Below are 13,938 nucleotides of genomic sequence, written 5' to 3'. Positions count from 1 at the left end.
AAAACCTTGTCGAGCAGAGGGGTTAACTTAGGAGAATCGGGGCCCAGGACACGGACTGTGAGTATCTAACTGTATGGTATCAGTGGAAATATACCTGAGGTCACGTAGCTTGACCTGCCGGGCGGCTGAGCCTAGCGCCCGATAGCTGTGACCTATCGATGCGGGAGATAGCGCGTCGCCGGCGAGTCTGCGCGCGCGCCGTTACCTAACCTCCGCCTAACCCGCCGTGTTTACTCACGAGTGCGCAAGTGACCACTGACCACGGTGTCCATAACTAATGTTTGTCTGCTATTGTACATACATTACATTGTCACTCTCAGCGCCAGGCATGCTGTGTCATAATCATGTATAAGTACTTAACATACTAGTCAATTGGCAATAGCTCTCTATGTTTGAATAACATCGTAAATTAACACACCTAAGTATATGATAACATTGATAACGCATCCTTCTACATTGTCGAACCTGATTGTGCAATTTCCCCTATTTTCGGTTATTTTCTACAAGATTTGATGTCCTCCTAGCCGATTATCGGCTACGGCGGCTGTTCTCATGTAAGGAGATTAGCCAACTGCGCAGGACATATTATAGTGCACAAGCATTTGCGCAGACACAGGTGCACTCCCTATTCCTTCACTCTCGTATCCCGATGGGACGGCAATCCGACACGACCGGTAAGAGATCAGGCGCAGGACCGACATTTACGTGCTCTCCGATGCACGGGTGTATCAATCACCAACTTCCAGGCTCCGGGCTGCTTTGTGAAAGTCTTCTAAAACCCACAAAGCGATTTCGGCCCGACTCGGGAATCGAACCCGAGACCTCGTGTTCAGCAGCCACACTTGCGATAACTAGACCAACGAGGCAGTTACAAGATTCAATCCGTTTTTCGCAGTGGAGTTTAGGAGTTAATTAGTAATTTTCTACAAATCTCTTATTACTCTTGGTCAATGAAGACAACATTTTCATATTTAGTTTTTTTATTCGCTAGTACAGTTGTTGTAGTTAACAAAGCATCGCAATAGTAATGAATCACCTCCGCAATAAGTACACACGTACGAAATCCGTCCTTGTATCTCGACAGCATGTAATTACTGATGGACATGTGCCGAACTGCCGACTGCTACTGATACCGACCAGTATCTACATCTTTACTCGATGCTGAGTAATTGTTAAATACCTTTTTTTTCATATCTTCTTAATAATCATCATCGGCGATGCATCAAACAGGACGCAGTAGGAACCTCATGCACACTTCGTGGAAATAATTAGCGAAAACTGGAATTGATTGAACGACACTACCGCTCCGAATGTGCACTAGTGTGTGCAATCATACAATGTTATAAATCTGAGCAGTCAGCGAGCGTGCGCCGCACACGCCTGAAGCGCCGTGAAAACCCACTAGCCTTCACGGTAGCGCCATACTACTAGACTAAATGCAGAAGTACCACTCCTCACGCATCAGTCATTGCACATACCACAGCAGAGTGCTACGATGTCAATGTTATATTGTCCGTCCATACACAGATCAAGATTTGTCTACTTTCTATTAAAAGTAGCAATTCTCTGTAAAGAGTAGACTTCTGCGTTTACATGCTATGCGGCTACCCTTCCCCAATCCCCCACCGCTAGGTAATCTACCACGTTCTCGAAAATACTCGCCAGCATTGAAACCATTGTGAAATATTATTATTACAGTTTTACATATATTAACATTTAACAATTGCAAATAATATCTGCAAGTAATATGCTTGACGCAGAAGGAAATGGAAAATCTTGCTGAAACCACTCGAGTGATATAACCTATTAAAATGTAATCAACAGCTTATCGGTGCGACGCCGATAACAATTGGTGTATTGAAGTGTGCGTATTATTCTTAGGAAAATACTTTGAACAATCGACTATCAAAGATAACTCGCACTGTACCGATACTACAACTCTTGGAGATTAGATTTGATATCGTTAACTAACAAGTTCTACTTACTCTTTATTCGAGACAAAGTCATGCACTGCAGAGGTGGAGAAATCAGAACATAAAAACATGAGATCCATTTCAGATATTGCATGTGTATGGATCCAACAGAGGTTTTTATTTGAAGAACAATAAATGTAAATTAGATCATTTGGCACATTTTAGGAGCGGGTTGAGTGAGTCAGTGCACTTTGTGAAAGAGTTATAGTTCGGCCATTCAGAGAATGCGTTCCTGACACGTCGCGATTGAACTGACGACGTAACTTTGCAATGGCGTTGCAGTTACGATAAAAATATTTTTGCTGGTTGTTTACCGTTTTAACAATTGAGGAGCATTAAAACAACATTATTATATCAATAATCAATGAATGTTATAATTTTGTGCCAAACTGAGTGTCAAATAACTTGGTAAACAATATTTTTCTAAATCTATACTGCGCTATTACAAGGTTATGTCAGCGGTTTATATTTTGTAGTGCTGTGCTAAAAATAACAGGCAAGTATCGTAATCTGTTCTTATACAGTTATAATATAAAATAATACGTTTTGATTTTCTTTTTAAGAATTGGAAAATAATGGACTATAAGACTTAATTATAACGTTTATGAAATATAAAAATAAAACTATGACCAAACCGCATTTTTATACTTAGATTAAAAATGGTAACCCCAAATGGCGTTATGGGCCGCCATTTTGTGACGCTAAAACAGTCGTCCGTTGTCGTTTCGTGCGCATAGACCACGTTTTTCAAGTGTTTTCGATCTGTTTTTATTTGATTACCCGGCTTTTGTTAGACCGAGATATCAGGATTGATTCTGTTATTGATAATAATATAATTATACATGTAGGCGAAGATGATGATGAAGACACCACCTCCTCAAGCAAATCGGAGTCTGATTAATATTCTGTTCGCACATTCAATTCAATGTACTTGTAACAAAGAATAAATAAAACAATTTTATTATATGAATATTACCTTTTTTTGGTTTCCACTTAAATAACTAAAATATAAAACAAATGATTCCGCCAATTTAAAACGAAAATAATCTTAAAATAATGCGGCGGTTCATTTTGAAGGAACGGTAACGAACTCAGTGTTATGTTGTGCCCATCACTAGTCGTGACTAACTGATAGGTGTCAGGAACGCATTCTCTGAACGGCCGAAGTATAGTCATTAGCAGTCGACATCTCCATTCACGGCAGACGCCGGAGGTACCAGGGCTGCATGAGCCGGCAGCACGTGACGCACGCTGCCGACGCAAACAACAAACGTCTACTTGAATGCACGCCTGTTAATATTGCCAGTTATATGCCGCTCATCGAACGTTGTTTGCAAATGTTTCGCTCCTTTAGAGCCATGAACATACTTAGGGGTAAGTTTCTGTGAAGGCAACCGTCGCGATATCACGACTGACACGGCTACCAGACGTTGGGGAGGATAATTACACAACAAATCGTTCGTCGTTCACTGGGTACTCGACCGCGCGACGCCTACTTAGTGTAAGTTATGCGAAGCTCTCGATATAACATTAAACAATTATCCTTGAAGTACATCATTATTTGAGAATTCCATTCAATAAGCTGCATAGTATAACATAAGAATAACATTCACCGTACGAATGAGCTATTCTTTACAAACATAATGGCATTGAATTGAGTATTTATCGCAAACACAATGATAAACACTAATAATGCCGATTATAGTTATGATCAGGATTAACTAAACATCGGAACGCAGCGCATTTACTGACAAATCCATTTTTATCGTTATTAAACTTTGGTATATCTGTATAGCGCTGCGAATCGACATGTACTCCCAACATCATCCTGAAGTAATCTTTGTAATGTAGCGATTAAAAAGAAGACCAATACCGTCTTACCACAAAAACTTTTAAACGTCAGTTTATGCCTTGTCTAAAAAAATTTCAAATTCTGACGTTGACATATGGTTCATTTTGCAGCCAAAATTTTATTAGACAAGCGTAAAACAGGGTTTAAAGTTTTTGTAGTAAGGCCCTTAACGTCTGGACACAAATATACAAATTACGGAATTTTAAATAGGATCTTGGTGAAGAAACTCATTACTCAACTACACGTGTTCTATGAAATTGACTTGTCTTTACTCAGAACATTTCAGATCGGTTGCACGTTCAGGAATGGTTCAAGTAACATTGGTGTACTAATGAGAGGAACTACATTGAGCTAGGTGCCGCACGTGCTCGGCAGGCAGGCGGGGCACGTTTCAGCGCTTTCAATGAAACGGGGTTAATCCGCGACTCACTAGGCTTCACCCTATTCAGCAAAGCGTTGCATTCCCTACAGCGTTTTGCTCAATACATCATATTTCACTTTACACAAATACGGATGGTGATATTCCTTCAAACACTTAAAACGACCCATCATATCTGGAGTTTTTGATATTAGCTGTTCATTTCATTTCTTACAGGCAAGATTCCGACAAATCAAATTATAAATATCTCCACTTCAAGAGAAAATCTTCAAGATTTCCAAGAATCTTCTACAGTACAGTGACACACGACATGTTCCAACTAGAATAGTACCACTTGGAGGTATGCCAACACGATAAGGCAATTAGAGCTGAAAATGTGAATAATAAGATGTTGTTCATTGTGCAGCTGTAAGTGAAGCTGAATGAATAGTTTCAGCGAAGCACTACAGGCTCGTGTGTTGTTCACATTGTTGCTGTAGTAGCGATGGAAACATCATTGTCTCGTTATGTAAGGCACGCGCGAGTTCGCCGCGCACAACACACCGCGCCACAGAAGGCACACTGACTACATGTGCTACAAACATTAGCTTTACTACTTTGTGCACGAGTTAAGGAACTCACTGTAAGATTACCCATTCGGGTAACAGCATTTAAAGCAACATATGTATATATATTATTTCTTCTTGGTCTAGTTTCGTCAGTTGCAACTGGTGCACACGAGCTAGTGGAGTTTCTGCTGTGAGCTCTTGAGCACGCACTCGACAAACGCAGTTTGATAGACGATAGTATTAAGTTTTTGCGCGCACGTGGTGTGTCGTGACTTCCCTGTCGTGCATACATTAGCGTTTACAGCGCGCATTACTGTCCATGTTTGCGACTCAGCGCCCGTTCATCAGGAACACATTTCAAGGTGCATGCATGAAGGAGGTGTTCAATCAACTCCAAAATTGGCAGAAAAATTGTAGTTTGTGCAGTCAAGACCGATGGATTCTCAGTAATATGTCATGTATACAATAAATCAGTGAACTTATTGGATGAAATTGTTCAAGGGTGCTCTTACCTGTAGATCAAATCTTCATCTTCGCTACATTCCTCCATCCAGGGATCATTCATGTCAACGTGCAAGTGACAGTAGAGTCGCGATGGTTATTTATAATGACCTGGTCGGCGTGTAGTCCCGGGTGGCTCGTGACTAGAGGTCTGTTCCTTCAGTGTTCAGCACATGAAGGTTGAACACGTAATAGCGCTCGCATCATCGCTCAAGTGCTCCCGGCACCCGCGGCCCACTCGCCGCCAATCAACTTCATTTGCTCACCAACACAATCAACATGCCTATTTATCATACATCTGGATGGATCACTTGTATGAAGGAATATTTGAATGACGTCATTTTTTAAACTTCCAAAAGCAGCTGTGGTTGCCTTCCAGCAAGGTAACGTCCTCGTAATGGCTCACAAATGCTTATTTAAATAAACTTTCCTGTTGGTATTTGGCACTTGTCTGAAGATGATTCCTATATCCAACGCAATTTAACAGCTCGTCACTTGAAAGCATTTTCGTGCATGGGCATGTGTGCATTAATTTCGTACATTTCTTTAGAATTATTCTCATATTTCGGTAAAATGTTTGCTTCAGTGTAGCTTTCTTCTAAATTAAAGTCTCTCGGTACCCTACCTACATATTTTTGTTTGCGTAGGAGGATTGGCGAAGCGCCTAAATATGTATGTACATTCAAAAGCTAGCATTTTTATTTTCCGTCTGAAATTGTGGCCAATTCAGACAAAGGAGGGTCAATGTTCCGTGTACAACGAATGAGTAAACCAATTTAGGCATAATCAGCCCGGATCGCATCCTTTATCCAGAGTTGTTAATTACCGAATGTACCTAGCTATACAGGCAAATCAATACGTTGGTCTAGACGGGGTCAACGTATTTAAGATGAGGCTACATTGTAGAAGTATAAGTACCGAGTTCATTTCTCGGCATTTATTTCCGTATTGTACCCACGAGTATACCTAAGGGCGGTTGTGGCCAGTGCCGAGGTGAAGCTCGTTTTCCCGGACCACGTGTCCGCATCGATCGACCAGCCGGTAAGGCTCAGCTCACAGACAGACATTAGTATGATTGTTTTATTATTCTGTTTGCAGTGACGTCACAGTCCGGCCCATATTCCACAGTAATAAGGTCACGCTGAGGAACTGGAGAAATGTGCTCCAATTGACTCATAACATGCCATAGCATAGTAGATACATACAAATATATACATGGTATCGAATTAACTCCTAATTCAATATTTCTATCCCTAACAGTTTTTCGTGTAGAATATTTTTCTTCCTACATGTTCATTCCCCGAGACCAGAAAGAATCACGTCCGTAATAAGAAGGTATGCTTATGATATGGTACCGTGGGTAGTAGTTGTGTGACGTACCGTATCCGGTTGGTCTTGCGGTGCGCAGTCTCGACGGTGACGAGGAAGACGGCGTGGCTGCGCGAGGAGTGCTCGTTCATGTCGGTGCGGCCGGCGGCGCGGTTGCGGTTGCCGGCGCGCATCACGCGCACCATCTCCGCCGCGCTCTTGCACACCACCGACGTCATCTCCGGGATGTAGAACCCGTTCAGCTCCTGACCAACAAACACCATACATACATACCTGCACGTTCTAATAGCAAACACTATGTTTTCAACTTAACGGCTGTATGAGATATTTGCTGTATTTGATTATAATTTTTGAGGCATAAAATGTCAAGGCGGCCTGCGTGCCTTGTTCTATAATCGCCGAAGTGTATCTAGAGATAGCTAAAAAGTTAACTAAAAAGTGGTAGCAATGCAAAGAAAGTGAAACGTGAACACTATTGTATTTAATAACGTCTCTAATTAACAGGCACCCCATTTTAATTAGTTAAGTGCTTGCTTGTTATATTACTTCATATGCGATTTGGTAAACTGTACATAAAGACTATTTCGCTTATTAAAATGTTTGAGAGGAAGGAGTACACATGAAAAATGAAAAATACGTAGTAGCACAGATTAGGTACTAGATTAGATGATTGAAAATATTCACGAGTGTGCAAGGGTTAAGTTATACATGGGCGAGCTTTAAGGAAATCGAAGAAACATGTTATTGTCTGCATCAAGTGGTACAGTAATCGCGTTGTGTTGTAATTACTGTAACGCGTGTTTAATAGCGGCCTTGATCTCAACGCGTTGCCGAATTGTACTTACAACTGCATATTAGCCTAGTCTGAACCATATGTGCGGTTGCATAAACGTACACAATATTAAATGTGGTGTATTACGTAAAGTAATCGTTTGCACAATGCGCTGAAAGCAGACATTTTCGGACGCATCCGAGTGACGCATTCCAAGGTTGTGAGCTATTGCGAATGCCTGACTCTTGTACTTAACATTTAAATAGGACATCTTATTACTATTTCTATGAAATCCTCAGTAGATTAGCAAAACTGTATTACGATGATGACTCATGTGGTTTATAAATAAAAAACTGTTGGTATGCATAATGTATGTAATAAAGTGGATTCAGGCTATTATTAGTAATGTTATTTTTGCGAGTTTGTAGTACTTTCGATTTCGCCACACGCGTGGAGTACCAGGCGAGCATGAGCGGCGAGGCGGCGCCACATGTACCGCATGTGCTATTGTTTGAGTGGACGTCGCCAGGCGACCGCTCCACGCAGCGCTATCTGCGCTCTACCCCTATTGACTTTAACTGGCAAACTTGCCAAACAAATACATTTATCTCGAAAGGAAATATACTTCCCTCAGAACAGGAAAACTCAATTATGGCTTATAAAAATATCGACTTGTTATTTAAAATACGCAGGTAATGACTGGGAAAAAGGACGATAACATCTCTAATCAAATGAAAGCTCAACACAGCGTGTGCTATCAAACTGGAAGTACGCGTGTGCGTAGGCACACCTGGCTATGGCGGCTATCCCCTTGACCCACGCGACACAGCCGGCACACAGCTCAGCGGCAACGGCCAAGGATCCACGAGGCGCGCTCGCATCAATTATAAGATTCACGTGACCTGCTTACAATGTCATTAGGCACTCGTCTTAAAGCGGTTTAGTTTAAGCGGTTTTATTGTTTTTGCTGTTTTATCGTTTATGCGGGCTTGGCGGGACACCGTCAGAGAGAAGTTAATCCTGCAGCACTGAGGAATACGACGCAAGGAGGAGGAGGGAAGAGAAGTGTATTTTTCCGGAAATCATTCGGCAAATAGAAACTTTTACAGAAACGCTTTCCATTACGTAATTCGCTATAAAGTTCGTCAAGAGCATAGAATGATGTTGGCTTTCAGCCAAATGCAAGCAAGCTCGTCAGTTAGAAGAATGGGAGGAAGCGGCACCGGTGCGATGACGCGCGCCGACACAGCTGTACCACCTGTCCTTCGCGTCTAATACTATCACGCATTATCAATAAACGATAAAAAAAAATTAATCAGTTTAATTCTTTCTTATGACATTGACTTTATCAATTTCCTCGAACTCACGTCAACTTTTTCAGTGCATTTTCACACCAAAACCTCTGATAATTAGTTTGTTTGCAGTAAATGCAATTTTTGGTCTTGTTTATCTAATTAGGTACGTTGTTTGTTACTGAAAAGAGTTTGTACAGACTGAAAGCTGTGTATAATGTTGTCAATGGTTGCAGTCAAGTGATGAATGTGGTGCATGGAGGGGGTCAGCGTTCTGTGCTAATGCGACGTGAAATATTGGTCGTTGGGGCGTCAGCTGGCGCGTGTTATGTCACACCGTCACGGTTATACAATTGTATTTGTCGAACAAATGACGAGCACAAACTACACTCCGCAGAAGGCTTACTTCGTACATCGAACCATAACATACCTATTAGGTAGTTATCAAGAACGCTATGCGGGTGCATTGTACTCACCGTTACAGGGACTCTAAACTCTGAATGTAACTATGAACTTAAGGGATGATTTCATATTTTGTCTTAGACACTACAATGGTAAAGAATTTAAGACGAAAGTGAGTGTCGCGCTGCGTGATTGCGACTGTATACTCGCTCGCCTCTCCGATGGTGTGGTGTCAACTGACCACCTCAAATGCCTGTCATAACTCCGTAATTTTTACGACACAAAGCAACGCAATTAAGGATTCAATATGTACGTATTCGTAAAGGCATTCACGAACAGAGGGAAGTTGCTAAACTTCGCGTTAATTTATTTCCGCGCAATAATTACCGGCATTGTAGCCACATACTAACGAGCAAGCCATTGTAATGGTAATGTTCTAAAATAATCATGAAAACTGTTCAGTCCAAACGACCATTATTTAACAAACATTACAAATGGAAATCCAAATACATAATTATAATGACAAACACAGCAAACAAAACAGTACAATTAAACATAACCGTGACCCCGATGACGAGCGCGCGCCATGGTGGCTCAACATCGCACCTGTCTTATTGACATCGCTAATATTGGTTGAGTTAAGAGTGGGCGACATGAGACGTACCTGTCCCCTAATGGTGAGCTTCTTGCAGTCCTTGGCGAGCAGGTCGCGCACGTCCTCGAGGTAGAGCTCGATGTAGGAGCAGGACACGAGGTGCGTGACGTCGGGCGAGGCGCTGTTCTCGATGTGCGCCCAGATGTGGCGGAAGGCGCGCGGGATGATGCCCTCGTGCTCGGCCGTGCCCTCCATGGTGTGCGTCTTGCCGGTGCCCGTCTGTCCGTACGCGAACACGCACCCGTTGAACCCGTCCAGCACCGACGCCACCAGCGGCCGCACCTGCAACACACCATCGTCACTCCACGCTCGCACATCACTATTACACTGCATGGGAACTTTTGGAGTAATAAGAACTACTACATACGCCATAAAGTTAATTTAGTTCAATGTATGGCCCATACAAATACAATTCAAAAACGTTACACAAATAGTAGTCATTTCTAAGTGTAGTACTAATTGTTTGAAATGCTATTTGAATAATAGAGCATTGCATTAGTCGCACGCGCCGCGCGTCACATCGGCATATAAGCGCCGAGTATGCGCGTGAGCAAGACGGCTCCGGAGGCTCTATACTGCAGCCCCCCGTGCTACGGAACCACGCTGTAAATGTGGCCATTTTTGTGTACTTCTATTTACTCGTTACTGCGAATACAGCTGACGTTACATAAGTGATGGTGATGATGTCAATATGTGATGCAGCTTTTGGATGCTCGAAATTACCACGATATTTTATTAATATTTACTGCAAGCGTACTACAATCATGACATTTGAGGATTACATAACTACATAGGAATGAATGTTTTGTTTCTCAATATACAAATTAGTCCTGTACATAACAAAATTACGCTAATCAGCAATCGGTTGTATTCGATATGACTTGAATTTCCGTATCGCAGTCATGATTTCATTGAGATAAATATAATTTTACGAAGTGTCGATAAAAAGCAAACACATGATCGTTCTGAAAAAGGTCGATACGATGTTATGGAGGAGTGACGTCACTATGAGCTTAGCGCGCATACAGCCTTGGTCGCGCGAGCCAACATACAATATTTTGCAGAAGGTTCAATCAACGCGATGCGCGAAAATTCTTCTTCTTGTTCCTTTGTGCCTCTACGCATAATACAACGTCTACCAAAATATTAGTACCTACCAGCCGTAACTCGCAGTAGTCTTTGTACTTTAACTGCATTAATTCATTGCATAGAGTTTGACCTGCTGCATTACCGACAGCAACTGGAGCTGGGTGTTGTTAGTACTCTGCGCATTATTCCAACAAGTGTCGGCGCGCAATCAATTATTTGCTTAACAAAAGGCGATCGGACAACAATATCTATTTTCACGGCAATTTCAATATGAATAGCGATTCATAAGCGCAAGTAATCAACAATTAAAGTAGAGCTACGTTAACAAATTGAATTAGTTTGTGAGTGAGTAACGCGGCGCGCTCTATCTGAAGCTGTATCTCGCCTCGTACTCGATGTCACGGACGTGCATTGTATAAACTGCAATAAAACTACTCTAAGCTGCCGGTATATGCCATAAAACGCTAAAATTGCGACCTTTATGCATAAAGAATGAAAAAAATATGAAGTCATATTTGTAAACCGTCTTTAACTATGACAAGGACTAGAAGTTTAGTCTAATGCGGAAATCTTCGTAAACACTTGTGTTCATTTTGACGAGAGAGCTTATAAAAGCATTGTTTCTTTTTTACAGGCTAACTCACCGCGAGTACGCGCGATCTATCTGTTATTTCCTATTATAGTGCTAATACAATGGATTAGTAATCGCTAACACAAACCAGCCGCCCATACAGCCGCGGCGAGGTTGGTCTCGTACTCGCCGCCTACGCCGACGCTGAATCACAGCATTTTTAAGAAAACATCTACCATTGAAGACCTTCGAGCTCGCCAAGGCAAGCCACAGAAAGTGGAAGGAAACGCCCGCGCGCCACCGCCACTGCAAGATGCTACCTTCCGCATGCGAGCGCTCTTAGAACCACGTCGCACGCTTTAATTGACATTGAGATTGTGTACTCAGTCTACAGCTACATTTGCAGTACCTACCAGTAGTATAGTAACGAGCTAAGCTTTTATATTGCGTGCCTATTGCAGATTTTATTCAGTTCAGTGCCAACGCAAATTACCCGCTTCAAATTAAACATTTACTAACATTATAAGCTGACCAATAGTAAGCACAGACGTAATTGCTGATCTACATAGACGTTCAGGTATGTATCGGAGATCGAGAACGTGAACTAGATCGTAAAGTTTCAAAGTCAAGCTCAAGAGCGGCGCGTTGCCAAGCGATCAGCTGGACAACATTAATAGCGCGTCGCCCAGACGCCGCGGAGTCAGCCCTGCGCCCACCCGCCGCCATTACTGTTCAACCAGGGGAATTTATGGAGTACGAGTGCATCTGTATCAACTGGACTCATAAGCTTTTATATGAAAGCGTTACAAGCACCCGTCTTTGACGATCATAAGTTAAAAGAAACAGGCTACCATATAACCAAATAGAAAGCCGTTAAGTATGTAAGGTATGTTTTGTATGCATGAGTTAGAGAAGTTCAGTATATCCTGGTTTGAGGCCTTAATGGCACAGAGGGTAAGCTCCCGGCGCCGGGAGCCGTCGCGTGCCGCCGGTGATACATCGGACTGCTCGATTCGGACTCTCGCCGCACGCCATTATATGATTAGCGTCACCTGACTGCCTCGCGTTACGTACTGTCTACCTGTTTTCCTATTACACATCATATTTGGCTATTTGTGCATTGCACTTATGTGGTCAACACGGTGAACACGAAAACTAGGATGAGTATATCTACCTAACTATGTATTTCACTTATGATTTTTTGGTTCCTCGATTATCCTTGATAGGTAACATGTATCAAGAAATCGATATGATACGATGACAAAATTATTTTCAACGCGTAGGTATCTATCGAGCGTAGAATGCGTAAAACGATGTGTTAAACCCACAAAGCGTGTATCTGATCAATAAATCACGGGAGCAATCAACAATTCCGCGTGTTGGATCACATGTTCACTTGCTATAGCTAATATTAATAACTAGCTTCTGCCCGCGACTTCGTACGCGGATCCTGTCCCTTATGCCAGCGACTACGGGGTCAGCAAAATCATCATCATCATCTTAATCGTCTGATATTGAATTTTAAGAGCCCGTTGACTTGAAAACAACGGAATACGCATTAGAAACGTTACATATATTTTATTTTTGTACTTCAACGGCAAAAGCACAGCAGACTAAACAAAACGCTGAGAACTGAACCGCAATAGACGCGACCATAGGGATAAGAGTAGTGATTCTAATTAGTCCGCATTTAAGTTGTGTGTGGCAAAAATATTACACGTATTATTACGTAAAAAACATTAAATAGATAACAAAGTCGTGGTGACTTAGTGGAAGTCGTGGTGGTTTATAGGGTAGAGAACGTCTTTGATTCCAGGTCTGGCAAGTACCTGCCAATGCAACTTTTCTAAGTTCGTATGTACTTTCTACGTATATTTTGGATACCAATGACCGTTATTTGGAAGGCATGTTAAACTGTAGGTTCCGGCTGTCATTGAACATTCTTGGCAGTCGTTATGGGTAGTCAGACCAGTAAGTCTGACCAGTTTTACCAAGGGGTGTTGGGTTGAGCGGGTAACCGGGTTGTGGAGGTCAGATAGGCAGTCGCTCCTTGTAAAACACTGGTACTCAGTTGCATCGTGACTGGAAGTCGACTCTAACATAATTGGGATAAAGGCTCTTGAGAGAATAACGACAATAATAATGAGCTATAAGCACCGCAGGACATCTGAGGCTGATGACGGGGAGTAGCTACCCCGCAGGGCTATATATACTGAGTTCTCCAGGGAGAATATACTGCCCCCATCTCCGGCCGGTCGGAGTGAACCATGACGGGGGTAGGTCTCAAGCCTCTGGCTTGGCTTAGCCGTCCAGAGTGGAGTCGCTAGAGCAGGGTTAGTAACCCTGCTCGGAGGATGCCTCGTGGTAAGTGACCCACAGGGAGCGCGTAATCTGCGTTTAAAATCCGCCGAGGTATTCTCACACTTCAGCCGCTCATGTCCCTGTTGCCCTCTTGTTGCTATTCAGTGACTAATCTGTACAGTAAGTGAGCTGGCGAAGTCTCCACCTGCAATTTTTACATGTATCTAATACATTGTCATCGGCAGGTGCCATAGTTCCCGTAGTTTCCCCATTC

The 13,938-nt window shown here is 42.4% G+C and overlaps 1 protein-coding gene across 2 annotated transcripts in view; it reads right to left on the bottom strand.

Annotated features, from left to right (window-relative positions):
- The window catches only part of LOC124635486 (kinesin-like protein Klp68D), a 36,293-nt gene that overhangs the window by 13,958 nt on the left and 8,397 nt on the right, over nucleotides 1-13,938 (bottom strand). For both annotated transcript variants that reach the window (XM_047171340.1, XM_047171341.1), the window contains 2 exons: nucleotides 9,713-9,985; nucleotides 6,634-6,827 (listed from right to left, as the gene is read on the bottom strand). In XM_047171340.1, coding sequence (XP_047027296.1) covers nucleotides 6,634-6,827; nucleotides 9,713-9,985 — 467 coding nt within the window. The remainder of the gene's footprint in view (nucleotides 1-6,633; nucleotides 6,828-9,712; nucleotides 9,986-13,938) is intronic.

This window comes from Helicoverpa zea, chromosome 13 (genome assembly GCF_022581195.2).
Source record: "Helicoverpa zea isolate HzStark_Cry1AcR chromosome 13, ilHelZeax1.1, whole genome shotgun sequence".
Classification (NCBI taxonomy): domain Eukaryota; kingdom Metazoa; phylum Arthropoda; class Insecta; order Lepidoptera; family Noctuidae; genus Helicoverpa; species Helicoverpa zea.
The sequence above is the reverse complement of the archived record's forward strand: the minus strand, read 5'-3'. Positions and strand labels throughout refer to the sequence as shown.